The following is a 15,915-nucleotide window of genomic DNA, read 5'->3' on the forward strand; positions in this document are numbered from 1 at the left end:
TGAACAAAAATGTCTATATTTAGAGAAAAAATATGTTCCTATATCTCCTTTTTTTAATCAACTGATTAAGATAAAACTTGAAATGAGGGGGTTTGTTTTATTTTTTAGAGGACCCTAATATTGTGAGCCCTAAAATGTAATTGAGTTAGCATATGACTTACTCCAGAACTGTCTCCAGGGATTTGTCCAATCTAAGTTGGCAGCCCTACTTGCTATTTCAAACAGAGAAATTCTTCGATTCAAACACAACACATTTTTATAAAACACTGTTGGTTTGTATGATTGAAACTCTATTTTTAAAAGAGAAAAACCTTACTGACTACTTAAGTCCCTCCTCCCCCATTTGAATAGCTATAAAAGAAAGGTCTGTTGAAAAGGAAAAATTTTAGTCTAATTAATGTATATGGTGAGATTATTCTTGTTAATTGTGACCCTTTAGTTTCATATATTATCATGCCTCTACAACAAATTGCTAGGGATTGTTAGGAACTGTAGAAATGGATGGGGGGGAGTACCTGATCTTAAGGAATCATCAAATAATTGATTATGTAAAAATTAAAATGCCCGATACATAGGTATCGGAGAAACTCAGATGTTTTGCAACAAGAGTTGTCTTGTTATGTCCATTTTAAAGATAAGGGAATTGAGGCTCTTCTAAGTGGTTTGCCCAAGACAATGGAAGTAAGTGACAGAAACGAGAATGAAAACCAAGAGTGAAACTCTGGCCTGACTGGAATCATTGGAATTTTTTGCCATCAACACCAACAGATTCCCATTCTCACACTTGACTCGGCAGACCACCCAAAAGTCCTGTATGTACCTCCTGCAATAAATGGAAACTTCCACCAACAATCTCCATATTACACATAAATGTCTTATTTTCTTGTATTTATCTGTTATTAGACTTGGTGATTTAAATATAATGTAAGAACTTTGAGTGTGTTATATTTAAAGGAAATACCTTCATTGCCAAGACATGAGCTGTACATTACTGATTGGTCTGACCAATAGACTAGTGTAGGATTATCATAAACCTCCAGCATATTTTGTCTTTGCATTAAGACAAGGCACCAACATTATAGCCTGGATTTCCATCTAAGTAGCTGGATACACATCTAAATAGCTGAGACCAGGCCGATCAAACAAGGCATAAAGATATTAGGTTGTGGGATGGGCTCCTGCTGTGCATGACAGAAGTGAATGCATACTCAGTATCGTTACATTTGCATAAATCCTGCTGCACATAACACAAAACCTAATCTCCCAAAATAAAGTGATTTTAAATGCAGTGCAAATGAAAAAGTCTGAGTATTACTAGGGTTATATGAACAGGTAGGGAGATTGTAAATATATCTAATATATGTCTACACCACAGAAAAACTGAGCTCCATCCTATTCAGTTGATAGTGCAGTAATGAAATCATTGTACTTGGAGTGTATGTAACTATTTTAAATTCTCAGTCTTATCACCTACTAGATTACTAGAACCACTCCTTGTAGTAAGTAGCAAATCTGACTCAATTTAGCTTATTAAAGTCATAGCCTTGGGTATAACAAACAATAGGAATAAATGAATATCTGACAACAGATGAAAACTTACAAATGCCTATGAACATTGAGGTTTGATTATTTTAAACGTATTTTATTGCATATGTTCAGTTCATGTTAACAAACGTGTTGCCGATAGAAGTTACACCAAAGGCACGGTGACCACATTTTGGCTGATGCCTGATACAAAAACATCCAAGAGCAAACTGTCATACATCCACAGAACTGCAGCAAAAAAGTTACCTGCTATTCCTATGGGCCCTTTGTAACATCAAGGGCCCGTAATTCCTTCAAACCAGGAATGACAGAGGTATGAGTAGGCATGTCCCAGTGAGAGAGGGCCTGATCTTCACATAGCCTACTGAAGCCAGAACATGGGTATAATGTTAACTCTGCTTTTGCAATCTACATGTGTGCCCTTTGAGAAGCTGCTTATAACATCGTCCCATAAGTTAGCCTTAAATCTTTTTTAGGAAGCCATTTTGCCATTAGAGAAGCAGCTACATCATCTCTTATAAGCTGAAGAGTAAAACCAAAGTTTTCAATATACTGTGTAACGTTATATAAACTTTTAGGCAGATATTTTCATGTAAAAAGGCCTTAGAAAAAATGTGTTAAATATTTCATCAGCATTCAACTTGCAACCTTGGCTATTGTATGATTAAAATTGTCCATTAGGATAAACTGCCTCCTAGGGAAGAGATATTGATTTTCTATTACAGATGCCATTCTTATTACAGAATTATCCATCATGAGGCACTGTATCCTAGTGGAAAAGAGAACAGATTGAGACTCAGGAGACCAGGATTTTATTTGTGGTTCTTTCAGTGACCTAGGGCAAGATAGTTAAAGTCATTCTGGCTCTCTTTCCCCATTTGTACAATGGAGACACTGAGCTCTTCGCTGTTTTATGGTGCACTTTATGATTCTCTAGTAAAGAGCTCAAAGCAACAGCAGAACAGGGGACCACATGGCATTAGAGTCTGGCAGCCAGAGCAGAGGATTGGAGTCCTGTGGTACCTTATAGACTAACCAAAGTGTTGGAGCGTAAGCTTTCGTGGGCATCTGACGAAGTGGGTCTTTGCCCACGAAAGCTTATGCTCCAACACTTCAGTTAGTCTATAAGGTGCCACAGGACTCCTCGCCGCTTTTGCAGATTCAAACTAACACAGCTATCCCTCTGATACTCGATAGCAGAGGATTGAAGGGTACTTTTAGAAGTCACGAGTTTATCCATCTCTCTTATCTGTGACTGTACAGAGCAGATCCTTCCAAATATTTTCACCCAGAGTCACTAAGGCCATGTCTATGCTTATGTGGACATTTGAATTAAGATACTCAACTCCAGGTATGTTAATTGTGCAGCTGTACTTGATGTATGTTAATTCAAACATTGCCACCGTTTCCACAGTGGGATGTCGATGGGAGCAAATGCTCCCATTGACTTCCCTTGCTCTTTGTGATTCAAGGAGTACTGACTTCAATGGGGGCACCCTCAGTATTTGATTTAGTGGGTCTTTATTAGATCCACTAAATCAGGGGTGGGGAACCTAAGGCCCAGGGCTGGATGCAGCCCTGAGTTGCCTGGATTTGGCCCCTGAGGCTCAGGGCCTCCCCCAGCATTGGGGAGCACATGCTGGCACTCCAGCCCCCCGCTGACACTTCCCTGCAGCCTCTGCCCCCCCAACGGATTTTTTTGGTGGGCCAGCAGCCCCTGACCCAAAATAGGTTCCCCACCCCTGCGCTGAATCGAACTCTGGAAGATTGACCACCACTGTGTCAATCTTCCATGGGGTAAAGATGTGGCTTATTCATTCGTTCATTGGCCATTCAGATATAGTAAAGACTGTGAAGAGATGCATTCTATACATTGCTGATATGAGTACTTGATATCAAACCATTAAAGATGTTGAACACATGGGTCTTCCTTGAAATACCCTACAAAGGCTGACTAGAGCAACTACCGCTGGATGGTGAAGGTCATAGTTCAATTAATCCTAATCCATATTTTTCTATCACTGATTTTGTTGTGTTAAATAAGCCTTACATTTTCCAGATATGGGATATGAACAGATTAGTAATAGTCATTTTATGAGTATTGTAATTGTGAAATGTGCGCAACACTCCCCATCCTTGCCCACATCTACTTCCTTTTCTTTCACGTTAGATTGACACTATTTCATGTATTTAGCTATAAATCCCACAAAGCCTAATCTCTCAGAATTAAACACTACATTTTTTATGTTGCATTTTGTAGAACAAAGATCATGCTGCTTCACATAAAGGGCAATAGAGCAACAACAGAATTATAACATGAGAACGTGAAAAGATGAGGTGTGGCATACAACACAAGTGGTGATAGTGATTTGGAAGGTAGGATTATTCTCCAATGTGACATCTTTCTTCTGCACTTGAAAGTATGTTTTTCTCAAGTATCTTTGAATGGCATTTTCTCTGTTTAAAATACAGTAGAACCTCAAAGTTATGAATACCAAAATTATAAACAGACTAATCTGATTTGGAATCAGAAGCATGCAATCAAGCAGCAGCAGAGAAATAATAATAATAATAATAAACAACCCACACCAACAAAAAATCAAAACCAAAAAAAACCCCAGTAACCAAAACCAAACCAAAACCAAAATGCAGTGTAGTACTGTGTTGAATATAAATTATTAACCAAATAAATGGAAGACAGCATTTTTCTTCCGCATAGTAGCTTTGATATTTTATTGTTTAGTTGCCAACTTTCAAAAGAACAACCGTGTTGTTTTGTTCAGAGTTTCAAACATCTCAAAGTTACAATCAATCTCCATTCCCAAGGTGTTCAGACCTCTGATTTTCTACTGTAAAGTTTTAGTCTTAAATGTATGGGAGATGATATACAGGCAACCCATCAATTATTTTTTTTTATTTCTAATATATTTAGCAAATGCCAGGATATCCAGTCAATACTGTGGATCATATTTGTCTCAATATTCAGCACATGAACTCAAGCTGCTCACTTTGTGCAACAGTAGAGAACTAATTTTAAAAATTATTGTACAGTAAGTATAAGAACATAAGAACATAAGTATGAAATTAAAAACAAAAAGCTATCAATAATACATCTAAAATGAGACATAGTCTTCTAATCTGGTTTTTAACACTTGCTCATTTTTTTTCACGAGTACTACAGTGCAACCAACTAGTCAAGAGAAATAGTGAGATCATAAATGTGAGATCATAATCAAATATGTACTGCTAGAAGACACACATGTACACCTCTCAGAAGAGAAAATATTCTGTCTGTAGTGTTCAGTGTTGCCTGTGAGGAACGAGCTAGAATGTGTTACATTCCAAAGCCCAGAACTCCATTAGATCTTTACAAAGGGAGGGATTATTCAGAAATGCTCTGTGTGTCACTTTATTGCACCTGTTAGACTTTCCAAACCATTAGAGTTACTGTTATTTCTTAAGGGGACATTTCTACTCCCATGTAATCTTGTGTACATATTTGTGATGGCCCTTAGTGTCTCTCTGTTTAATTTATTAACAGTTTCAGGATATACTGCTAGTCACTTTTTTATGTTTACAATGAATTAACATCATTAACTGGAGCACTGAAAGGGAACAGTACATTTACAGTTGCAATGAATAGAATCTAGCTCTTAATATAAGCCTTCATTTAAACAGCTCTAGAACATTTTAAGCTTACTTACTTGAAACCGGTAAAAGGTGCCATCATCCTTTAGTGTTAGAACATGGTCTGAGATTGGAAAGAAATAGCCATGAGCTGCCATTAACGTCCCCAGATGTAGAGCTTCCACTGTTTGGGAAGGAAAGAAAGGTAAAATATTAAACCTTTTCTGTATTTACTGCAAGAGACCTTTTTGTGGCATTTCTTCTTATCCTCTGTGAGTAAACACTCAGCTTTCCCACACACCCCCTTTTATATAGAGATAGCCCCGAAAAGGATTTATCTTCTTAAGGATTGCCTCTCTCCCATTTGACAACTCTTCCGTTATATTAGCACTGCCGTCACAGATGACTACACTCACTCCATATATTTCTCAGTATAGTCTCTTCACTGAGAATTGGTGCCATTTTGTGGGGTTCAACTCTGCCATTCAGAAGAGGCCTAGGAGATGGCAGGGTGTTAAAATAGCATGGGATGGTATTGGCACTCCTATCACTTGCACCTGTGTGATGAGAAATTTCCCTACAATCCTCAGGATAGACAATGTATTCAAGAATGCATCTTAGCAAACAAAGCCACAACTTACAATATTAAGTATTACACACATATTCTTATATTTACACTGTGGCATTGTTCAGTATCAGATATTAAAATCCCAGAATATTGACTGCAGGCTTTGTAATTATTACAATTCTCCTCTCAGGACAGCATAGCCATACTAATATAAGAGTGGGATTTTTTTTACACCATTTTTTTCCTTCAGTAGTTGAGTTCTAACAAGGTTCTTTGGCCTATGAGAGTAAGCTCTTTCTCCACCAGTCCCGCCAAATAACTTTGCAAGCCAAACCATGCTCTGGAATAGTATATGCCCATGAAATAAAACACAATAAGTTCTGCCATTTTAAATGTTGACAGTGCTCTATCAAGGATGGACCAATGGCATGCATAACATCACTCTGAAAAATCTGTTACAGTTTTATGTTCAAATTGATAAATGCCTATAGGTTTTCTTCTTTATGTTCCTATCACACTTTAAAAGGAGGGGACTAGATTATTGTTAATTCCTAATATTTAATTACCCGGTTGAAGTCCCATTTCTTAGTTTTACAGCATGCATCTATATTGTATCACCTCACTAAAGGCTGGAAGTAGAAGTTTAGCACAGACAAAACAGTAAGCCTTTATGGAATCAGAAATTACGGTCACTACATCACCATGGGAAAAAGAATTCTGTTCAACCTGTTATTTCTTGGGCTTGCAACAAAAATTGTTGTGACAAGGATGGATTAATATTGTGCTCTTTTGCAATTTTATGTTAGTCTTGACTACAAGAATGAAACACACACAATCTGGGTGGCTCATCCATAGTTCAGGAGAATTTGTACATGTTGCTTTCTTTTGCCTGTTTGCGCATCACTCTGCTCATCATGACTATTTAGATTTTTCAAGAGGATGAGTGGGAATTTTTAGCTGCTCTGAAGCAGAATCCTCCCTTCATTTGAGGGAGGGGGAAATAGAATTGGAGACTTCATTGCTTAGCCGACCTAACCACAACTCCACTTCTCTCTTCTCCATTACACACACCTTTTCCTGCCCCAGTCTTTCACAAGTTAGTACTAAATCTACTGGCATTGTAGTTGCCATCCTGGATCAGACAAGTGATTGATGCAGTCCAGCACCTCAGGTATCTGGCATTACCAGATTTTTCAGGGGAAACCACCAAACCGTCATAACAGACATTCTTGGAACGACATGTACAGAAAGAGTTTCTTGATCCCTGGCTGTTGCTACTTCTTCCCTGAAACATGATCATGTGCACCCATATGAAGTTTTTGCTATCTAATATAACTGCAGGTATTCTTGTTATTCACATATATTTATAAGCCTTTAAATTCTACATCTTGTGCCTATGAGTATGTGAGATTATTTAAAACAAACAAACAAACAAACAAACAAAAACACCCCATCCCCTGTAATTATTTTAAAATGTATTGTCTTTACATTTTAATACCCTTACTCTTTCACTGTGTGAGTAAATATTGGAAGACTCTGTTATCCAGCAACTCTCTCAATAATATTAATCTTTGTTTGGTGAAAAGGAGAAGAAATCCACTGGTATCTTTTTTAAAGAAAGATGTATCATAGATTGCTTAGGTTTGCAAGGGGAAGGACAGAAAGGATATCACAAATAGGAATGATTTAATAACCTTTTACTTTTATTTACTGTGATACCATACAATGAAACAGCCCAATGTGTTTTCTCACATCTGTATCGTCTCAGTTTCTCTTCTCAATTAGAGGACGAGCTGGCTGGGTGCGATCCTGCTCTCATTGCAATCTAAAGCAGAATTCCCCTTGACTTTAGTGGTGTAGGGTCAAAAGAGAAAGGAGATCAGTGGTTTGAGCCATTAGAGCAATTCCTAGATAATGGAGAAATATAAATCCCATAGGAAAACAAATTTCTCTTTGAGATATCTGTAGTACTAAATAAAAAAGGAAATTATTTTTAAATTGAAATTTAAATTGGCAGTGTCCCTTTAAATATTTCTAATGCATACAACAGTTAATACAAAGTAACATAATCAAAAGTACCTAACTAGCTTAGCATGGTGGTGTCACTGACTTTCAATTCACGTAGTCACTTTTCAAAATTTTGTGCACACTCTAAAACACGCCTTAGTTATGTCTGCAAAACAATTCAAAAGGCCATTGCTTTTCTTGTCTGTTCTGATTTTTGGATACACCAATTAGACCTTGAAGTCAGCAGTACTGAAAGTGCAGTGACTTCAGTGAGTGTTCTGCATGCAAAAAGGATAGGACTTTAAATGTGCCTTTACTCTATCATTTGTGAATGAGAGAGATATGGGAATAAAAACTCTAAACAAGACTATTAAATCTTCAAGTCTATTAATTTAATATTGGTCAAAAGGGATCTGCGAATGTTACAGACTAGCAAGGTGATACCAAAATAATATGCCTTTCCTTTCTCTCTTATCTTTCTTTCCGGGAAGACAGTATGAAAACCTATAGCCCATAAAATATTAATGGGTCTGATAGAGATTAGACTGAAAATGTCTGTACTGCACTGTTTGCTAAACTATTGCTTAGGTCTCCCAAAACTGGCTGATTTTACATATTATATGCTGCACTGCCATCCATAAGCATAAGAGAGTGGGATGGAAGCACAGTTTCAATCTCTTACATTGAGTTATATTGCTATAATAGCTTGTTGTGAAGGCTCAGGTTATTGGTTTGAACACCCCATAATTTTTCAGTGTTAAAAAAAGATATTTGGGATGGCCAGAATTAGCTACTGAAATGTGACTTTCTGGTGCCAATTATAATATCAACGTAGCCCTAGATGCTCAGAACAGCTGTGTTTGTGTGCTATGACTTTTTAATGCATTGGTTAGCTTCAGAAATCAGGGATGCTGGGAGGATGTATCCGAGAATCCATTTGGGTGCTGGAAAGGAGACTGTGACTGTAAGGAGTTTGCGTATAGATAGACCAGAAAGTGGGAAGGACAGAAGCAGCCAGAAAATGGAAACAGCCGTAGGAGGAGGCAATTAGTGGCTCTTGCCAGGACACTTCAGATACCTAGTGGAAGGCTGAGAATAGTGGGAGCAGGATGAAAGAAGTTTAAAGCAGCTGCCAAGAGTAAGGGATTCTTCTATCTCTAATCACAGACTTTCCAAGTGAACCTTTGGATGCTTTGGCAGAATACTGAACCTACAACGTCTTCAGCTAAAAAGAGGACTTCCAATTCTACAGTTGTCAATCAAACATCTTTTCAAAGCACTGCAGTGCCAAAAATAAAATATAATGAAACACAAAGAATCTTAGCTACATAGCAGATCAGAACTTTTCTAACCTGGGGAATCTGAGGACAATGTGTTACCAGCTTTAGAAAAATGACATGTTTTTGTCTGAGATTATACTGATGGCAACAGAGCCATTTCACTTTGCAAGAATGCCTCAACCCACTCCTGACCAAAAAAAGGCTAATGTATGGGGCAATTATGTTACCTAGACTTCTCTACACTATTATTTCAGGAACAGAAATCAAATAAACTATCAGTCAAATTCTTTTTATGCAGGGGAACAACTGGCAGAAAATTCTGTTTCTTAATCCAATTAAGAATAGATTAAGGCTATTTATTAATCTGACAAATCAGCCATAGACCTTCTGCACAGAAAAAAGTCCCAACTGCCCAAAAGTTTCTTGTCTCCATACTAATGTACTTAAGTATAGTGCTGTTTTAAAAACACCAAAAAGGCAACTCTTCAATAGGCAGCTTACTTTCTCAACATCCGATACAAAAGAACAAAGCAAGAAGGCCAAACAGGAAAGTATGGTAGGACTTAAAATGCAAAATCAAGAGCTTGAAAGGGAAAATTGAGCCTGCAATAGAATAGACCTATATGCCTAAACAAAGGAATTCAATCCAAACAGATTCTGTATTTTCTAGACTTCGCTGCAGGGGGAGTCAGGAGGTTTAGATTTGAAGCAGCATTTTTCATCTCCAAGAATGACATATGAAAATTGGGATCTTCTGTGATCTACACTAGAAAGGATAGTTCAGTTGAAGAACTCTCCTCAGAAAGAAACCTTACTGAATACTTTACCCGGCAAATTCTTCCTGGGTAAAAGCAAAATGTATCAGACACTGAATATATATTCTGAAATCCAGGAGCATATAGCAAACAATGAGAAGATTCTGCATTGCCTTATTGAATAAGTGCATACTGATAGATATGCATATGCCAAATATGATACTCATACGTGACTTCCAGGTCATCAGCCACTTTGTTTAAGAATATATGAACCAAACGATGCTCTCAGTTACACTTGACTAAGTTTGCTGAAAAGTTGCCATTTAGGCAGGACTGGGCAAAATGCAGCCCGGGGTCTGGATCCGGCCCGCCTAACACTTTGATCCGGCCCGCAGACTGCATCTGACTGCTTTCTATTTATAACCTGCTGCTTGTGCCACCAAATTTCCAGTCAGTGGCTCAGCCAACAGGATCCTATTTAAACGTCTCAAGGCGCCCAGTCGAGGCACTACCCCAGATGGGGCTAGAGCCGCAAGCCCTTTAAATAGCTGCAGGAACCCTAAGTGGCTGCCACACAATGCAATACCAGCAGAGCCAAGAGCTGGGAGCTCTTTGTTGTGTTTTTAATTCGAAGCCTCCGGTCCCAGACAATTCTGGGGGGAAAGCTAGTCCCCAGCCCTGCCCGTTCTGCCCTAGGCCTGGCCTCTTCCAGGGGTGGAGCTGGTCCAGGACCATGTACCAAAATTCATTAAGTGGCCCTACAGGAGGCCTTGCTGGCCCCCATCCAAGCAGGAGAAGTGAAGAAGAGGTCCTCCAAACACTATAGAGTGGCTGTCTCTGAGGCAGCCAATCAGGACCCAGCAGAGGGTATAACCCTTCAGAAACTTGATCCAGCCAGGTCTATACCCTGACTGGGGGGATCAGCACTATGACTAGCTCCCAGTGTTTGCTGAGCCTAGATCTGGGTAAAACCCACACCCACTGGCCAAAGACCAGGCACAAGCAGAGACTTACTAGCACGGTGGACACGGCTAGTCAGGCCCAGGTTCCAGGACTTTGAGGGCAACTGGACAACCAGGCAAGAATCCTGCACAGCACCACTTGGCCACAGCATAGTGCTCACCAGTGGGTGGACCCGTTACAGGCCCCCTTGAGAAAATTATTGCCCACCCCTGCATTTAGGGCATTATCACAAACCTGTGCATGGTAGAGTGCTGCCTTTAGAAGTTATGTGAGGAGCACATGTATCAGAGTCCATTTCTCACTGCCCCCCAGCAGGTGCTGCAGGGTCTGTCTTTTTAAGGCCATGTCTAAACTACTGCGAAGATCAATACCAGCACAATCGAACTTCTGGAGTTCAATTTAGTAGGTCTAATAAAGACCCAAAAAATCAAACTCAGAGGGCTTTCCCATTGTCAGCTTGTACTCCTGCTCCTGTGAGGAGTTAGAGAAGCTGATGGGAACATTTGCTCCCGTTGGCCTCCCACTATGGGGACAGCAGGGAAACTTGAATTAAGGTACATCGACTCCAGCTAAATAATTTCCTAAGGCTTCAGTGCAAATCTCATTCAGGTCTCCCTTTTAAGGGAATCTGATTCTCCTTTCTACAGGAGCTGGGGCTCTGCATATTGTCATTGCTCTCTATGGGGCTGGAGAAGCTGAACAGTTTGTTCCCTTCCCAGGCTTTCTCCAACCCCCTTTTCCCCCCTTTTTATAATGGTGAAGCAGATTGGCTACTCTATAGCCACCACCAATTATCACCCCTAAATACCTAGCTGGTTATTTTTTATCACTATGCCCAGTGTCTACCAGTTAATGGAAAAATGCCCGTCTAAAACTACCTCGTTTCCTTGATACTTTTGCTAAAGAACTCTGTACCTTTTTCTTATCTTAAATCATTTATATTACTCTAAAAGCTTTTCCTGTTCATTATAAAGCTCTTACATATCCCCAAAAAGGTGATGTATTGTTTTGCTCTACCTTACAGCACACTGTCTTTGTGTTCATTTATTCAAAGGAGATTTATTTAAATGGCCAGTTAGTACTCTAAACAAAATCACTTCATTTTTCCTACCCAGCCTTGAAGTATGTCATTATCTTCATCTCTAAGACACTATTCTTTCCCTTTTTTCATTGATCCAAATGTGTGGCTGGTGCTCTTTTAAATTTACTCTAGTAGGCTTCCCCTTTTATCCCAAGATATACTTGGATCCGAGCAAATGCTACACATATTCCCCATCTGTACTAACTCTGTTCTTAAAAATATAATTTCACTGATTAAATCACTTGTACATATGGAGACATCCTTTTTTCTTGCCATAAGGCCTGATACTGAGTCAGAAAAAATGACTGCCACTGCTGGATACATTGTTTAATGCCAGCACTATTGCTACTAGTTTGGCAATAGCAGATATTCTTTTAGATGCACTAATTCTTAATTTTGGTATGATGGCCACTCCTTGTTTCATCACAGAAGTGTATTGATAGCTTTGGTGTACTTCAATGTTTTACATATGGTAACAGTAGCAACTGCTATTATTCCGCTTTTAGTATCTGGTTGTTTAAATTCTCTAGGTCTTCACTCACTGTTATCATTTACAAATTCAGTACATGTACTTGTAAATAGCTCCCAGATGGCTCTTAAAATTCCATGTGGGCAGTTCTCCATTACCTGCAACTTTAACTTGTCTTTGAAAAGTAATAAGTATAGGGAAACAATCAGTTCCCATTTCTTCTTCCTCCTTGTTGGGGGGTGATTTAATTCTGTCGATGGATGATCTCTCTTCTATTGGAATAGAGCAACTACATGGGAGTTCTTACTGCAGTGCAGATGCAGATATAGCTGTGCCGCTAATGTCTTTAATGTTGAGTTAGTCTCGGTTGCCCTATTCCCCCACAACTTATTATGACTGTTTAGGTCACCCAAAATAATATATTCTTCACTATTGCCTGTAATTCTCAGCTTTCTAATTTCCCACACAAGTTAGAGTAAGCATAAATCCTTAACAAAATATTTCTCATCTGCAAGAGGACCCAAACGTTATTGTATTCAAGACTTCCTTCCTCATTTCCTACTTGTATGTAGTTTATTGTTTTCCTTTTGAAAGTACAAACACCTTCTTCTCTCTCTAGTTTTGATCTTGCCTAAAGGCACTATACACCCTGGAATTTGAAAAGCAAGTTTTTTAACCAGCCATGTTTTTAGGTATGGAATCATACTTGGTTTAGTTCTGATTTCTAGTAGATTCTCTCTTAGTACTTGGCCAATCCACCCATGTGAGTGGAGTTCCAACCTTTTATATCCTCCCAGTCCAGACATGTTTTCAGGTGCAGTCAGGTGTGGACACTCCAGGCCAAGCTAGCTCCTTAGTCCCTTCCAGGCCAGTGAGGGTTTATATACCTTGCGACTGGCGCATGCAGTGTTATTTTCAATTGTTGTACAATGATTAGATATGACAGCTAGAGGCACCTTACAAAAACTGGAGATAGAATTTATCAGGGTTTAAAAAGTGTAACAGAATTTAGCTTCCTCTGTGGATGAGTGATTTGTCTTTGAAAAGGGTCAGTTGTCTGTCATGTACATAAGCCCTCTTCACTTTACTATGATGTAAATTTTTGTGATTGACTATGACAAGATTCCCTATTTCCAACGTGTCTCATTGATTCCAAAGCAAGCAGCCATGGATAGCTAAAGCAGAATTGACAACATATGCAGCTCTGTTAGAAATGGTACATATCAGCAATCTATGTACGCATTCCTATTGTAATCAACTAAACTTTTGTTTTTAAGCTATTCGGTTTACCTTCTCCTTTGATTCTGAACTACATTCCAGTTATTATACTTACTATCTGAGCCCCTCCACATGGCTGCGGTACAGCGGGCTGAAGGGTGGCAGAGATGGGAGGATGTGGCGGACGAGCAGACACCATGGGGGGAAGGTGTGGAGGATGGCAGGGTGTGGGAAGACCCAGGAAGCACAAGCTCAGGGAGCTGAGGGAGGGACAGATGGAGCACAGCAGGCAGGGACTTACCATCACCCCTACCACTCACAGCATCTCCTGCTTCTCTTTGTCCCTGGGCCCAATGTGCTGCTTGGAGAAGTCATCGTACTGCGGCAGCAGCTGCTTGATGGACTGCAAAGCTCTGCCCCCCACCACGCTCTGCTGTCCCACCTTCCCCCCACAGGACAGGCCGACCCTGGGGCGCAGGAGCAACCTGGGGGCCCAGCCCATGAGCTGCCAGCCCTAGCAGGCACAAATCTGTATGATACCACTGCCACTGCCAGCTCCCCACCACACCTGCTGGCCATTTGCTGGGAAGGTGCTGAGCCCCGCCCCACACCCACACCAATTCAGCCCGAGGGGAGGGGCCCCAGCAACACTCTACTCAACCTGGTCCACCAGGCCACCTGCCGCTGCACCCACTCCCGCCACAGGGCAGGGTTCCCCTCAACTCATAATTTCTCACTCATTCTGGCATTTTCTAGAAACTTCTCAAGTCCTCCAGTGTATTCTCAAATGTTCTCTGTGACAGAGGGTGTGATGAATACCTCCCCTTTTATAATAGTATACGGATGATGACTCTCTGCTTCTACTGATGTCATCAGCTACCATTGTCTCTGTGCTATGCATTTTTAAATCTGAGCTGGCTGCTATGGTTACAGGCAATATCCTTTGTGATGGTTGTTCAGCAGTCAGAGTCTCAGAGACGACTGTTTTTTTAAACAACATTTGGGTGCCTCTTCCTTCTATGGAACCTCTGTCCTGACCGAAACCACACTCACTGGGTGCCTCGCCCCTTGCAAATTCTGAAGACTAGGTGGGATAAAAGGAAACAGTTTACAGTATCTTTTAAAGTGTATTTAAAGCATTTTGTTCCCTATGGGCTCGTCTACACTGGCCCCTTTTCCGGAAGGGGCATGTAAATTTCACCAGTCGTCGTAGGGAAATCCGCGGGGGATTTAAATATCCCCCGCGGCATTTAAATAAAAATGTCCGCCGCTTTTTCCCGGCTTTTAAAAAAGCCGGAAAAGAGCGTCTACACTGGCCCCGATCCTCCGGAAAAAGTGCCCTTTTCCGGAGGGTCTTATTCCTACTTCAAAGTATGGATAAGACCCTCCGGAAAAGGGCACTTTTTCCGGAGGATCGGGGCCAGTGTAGACACTCTTTTCCGGCTTTTTTAAAAGCCGGGAAAAAGCGGCGGACATTTTTATTTAAATGCCGCGGGGGATATTTAAATCCCCTGCGGATTTCCCTACGACGACTGGTGAAATTTACATGCCCCTTCCGGAAAAGGGGCCAGTATAGACGTAGCCTATGTGTCTAAAAGGGAAAATCAGGTCCACATTGGTAATGTAAATTCTCTCCTGGACCCAGTGTGAGAGTGGTAAGCTGCGTTTTAGCCATTTAAATTATAATTGATCATTTTACTTTTGCTTCTCCTGTTCAGCAGTGAAATGACAGCAGGTATAGAAGCTAGTTGAGAGTAAGGGCAGGTCTAACCCACAGCCTAATCTGAAATAACTTCCCTCACTCAGGGGTGTGAAAAAGCCCTCTCCCGCCCACTCCCCAAGTGACACTAATTTTGCACTGTCCATGCTGGCTCTATGTTGGTGGGGGATGCTCTGCTGCCAGCATAGCTTCCGCTTCTCACTCAGCTGGACTAATTATGTCAACAGGCGCGTGCTCTCCCATTGGCATAGTGGGTCTTCAGCAGAAATGCTACAGTCATAGCACAGCCACACCAACGCTTCTCTGCCAATACAGAAATGTAATGTAGACTTACCCTACATGATAAAGACTTGGCATTCAGCACTTACAATGTGCACATGCAGCTGAAGTTCTGAAACCTGGATTCCTTTTCCAGGCAGCGACACACCTTGGGAACCGATTTTATTACTGCAACCAATTCCAGATTCTACAGTCAAACAGGCCTACAGGCTGGAACCCTATTTGATGAGGATGCGGGGGAGCTTCCAATTACATTTTGAGCTAACTCATGAAATGTAGTTATATAGGTTTTATTTCCATCCCAAACAAAAAACTTTATTATAACAGAATTAAGATTCAAAACATGTTGCAGCAAAAGTCTACTAACATCCAAATGCAATATTACTTTCTTTAGGCTTGTCTA

General features: G+C 40.4%; 1 protein-coding gene across 3 annotated transcripts in view; it reads right to left on the reverse strand.

Annotated features, from left to right (window-relative positions):
* RGS7 (regulator of G protein signaling 7) overlaps positions 1-15,915 on the reverse strand; it is a 375,675-nt gene that overhangs the window by 88,367 nt on the left and 271,393 nt on the right. For all 3 annotated transcript variants that reach the window (XM_075924826.2, XM_075924832.2, XM_089777370.1), the window contains exon 5: positions 5,250-5,356. In XM_075924826.2, the coding sequence (XP_075780941.2) occupies positions 5,250-5,356 (107 nt within the window). The remainder of the gene's footprint in view (positions 1-5,249; positions 5,357-15,915) is intronic.

The sequence above is a fragment of the Pelodiscus sinensis genome, chromosome 3 (assembly GCF_052426305.1).
Source record: "Pelodiscus sinensis isolate ZL-2025 chromosome 3, ASM5242630v1, whole genome shotgun sequence".
NCBI lineage: Eukaryota > Metazoa > Chordata > Testudines > Trionychidae > Pelodiscus > Pelodiscus sinensis.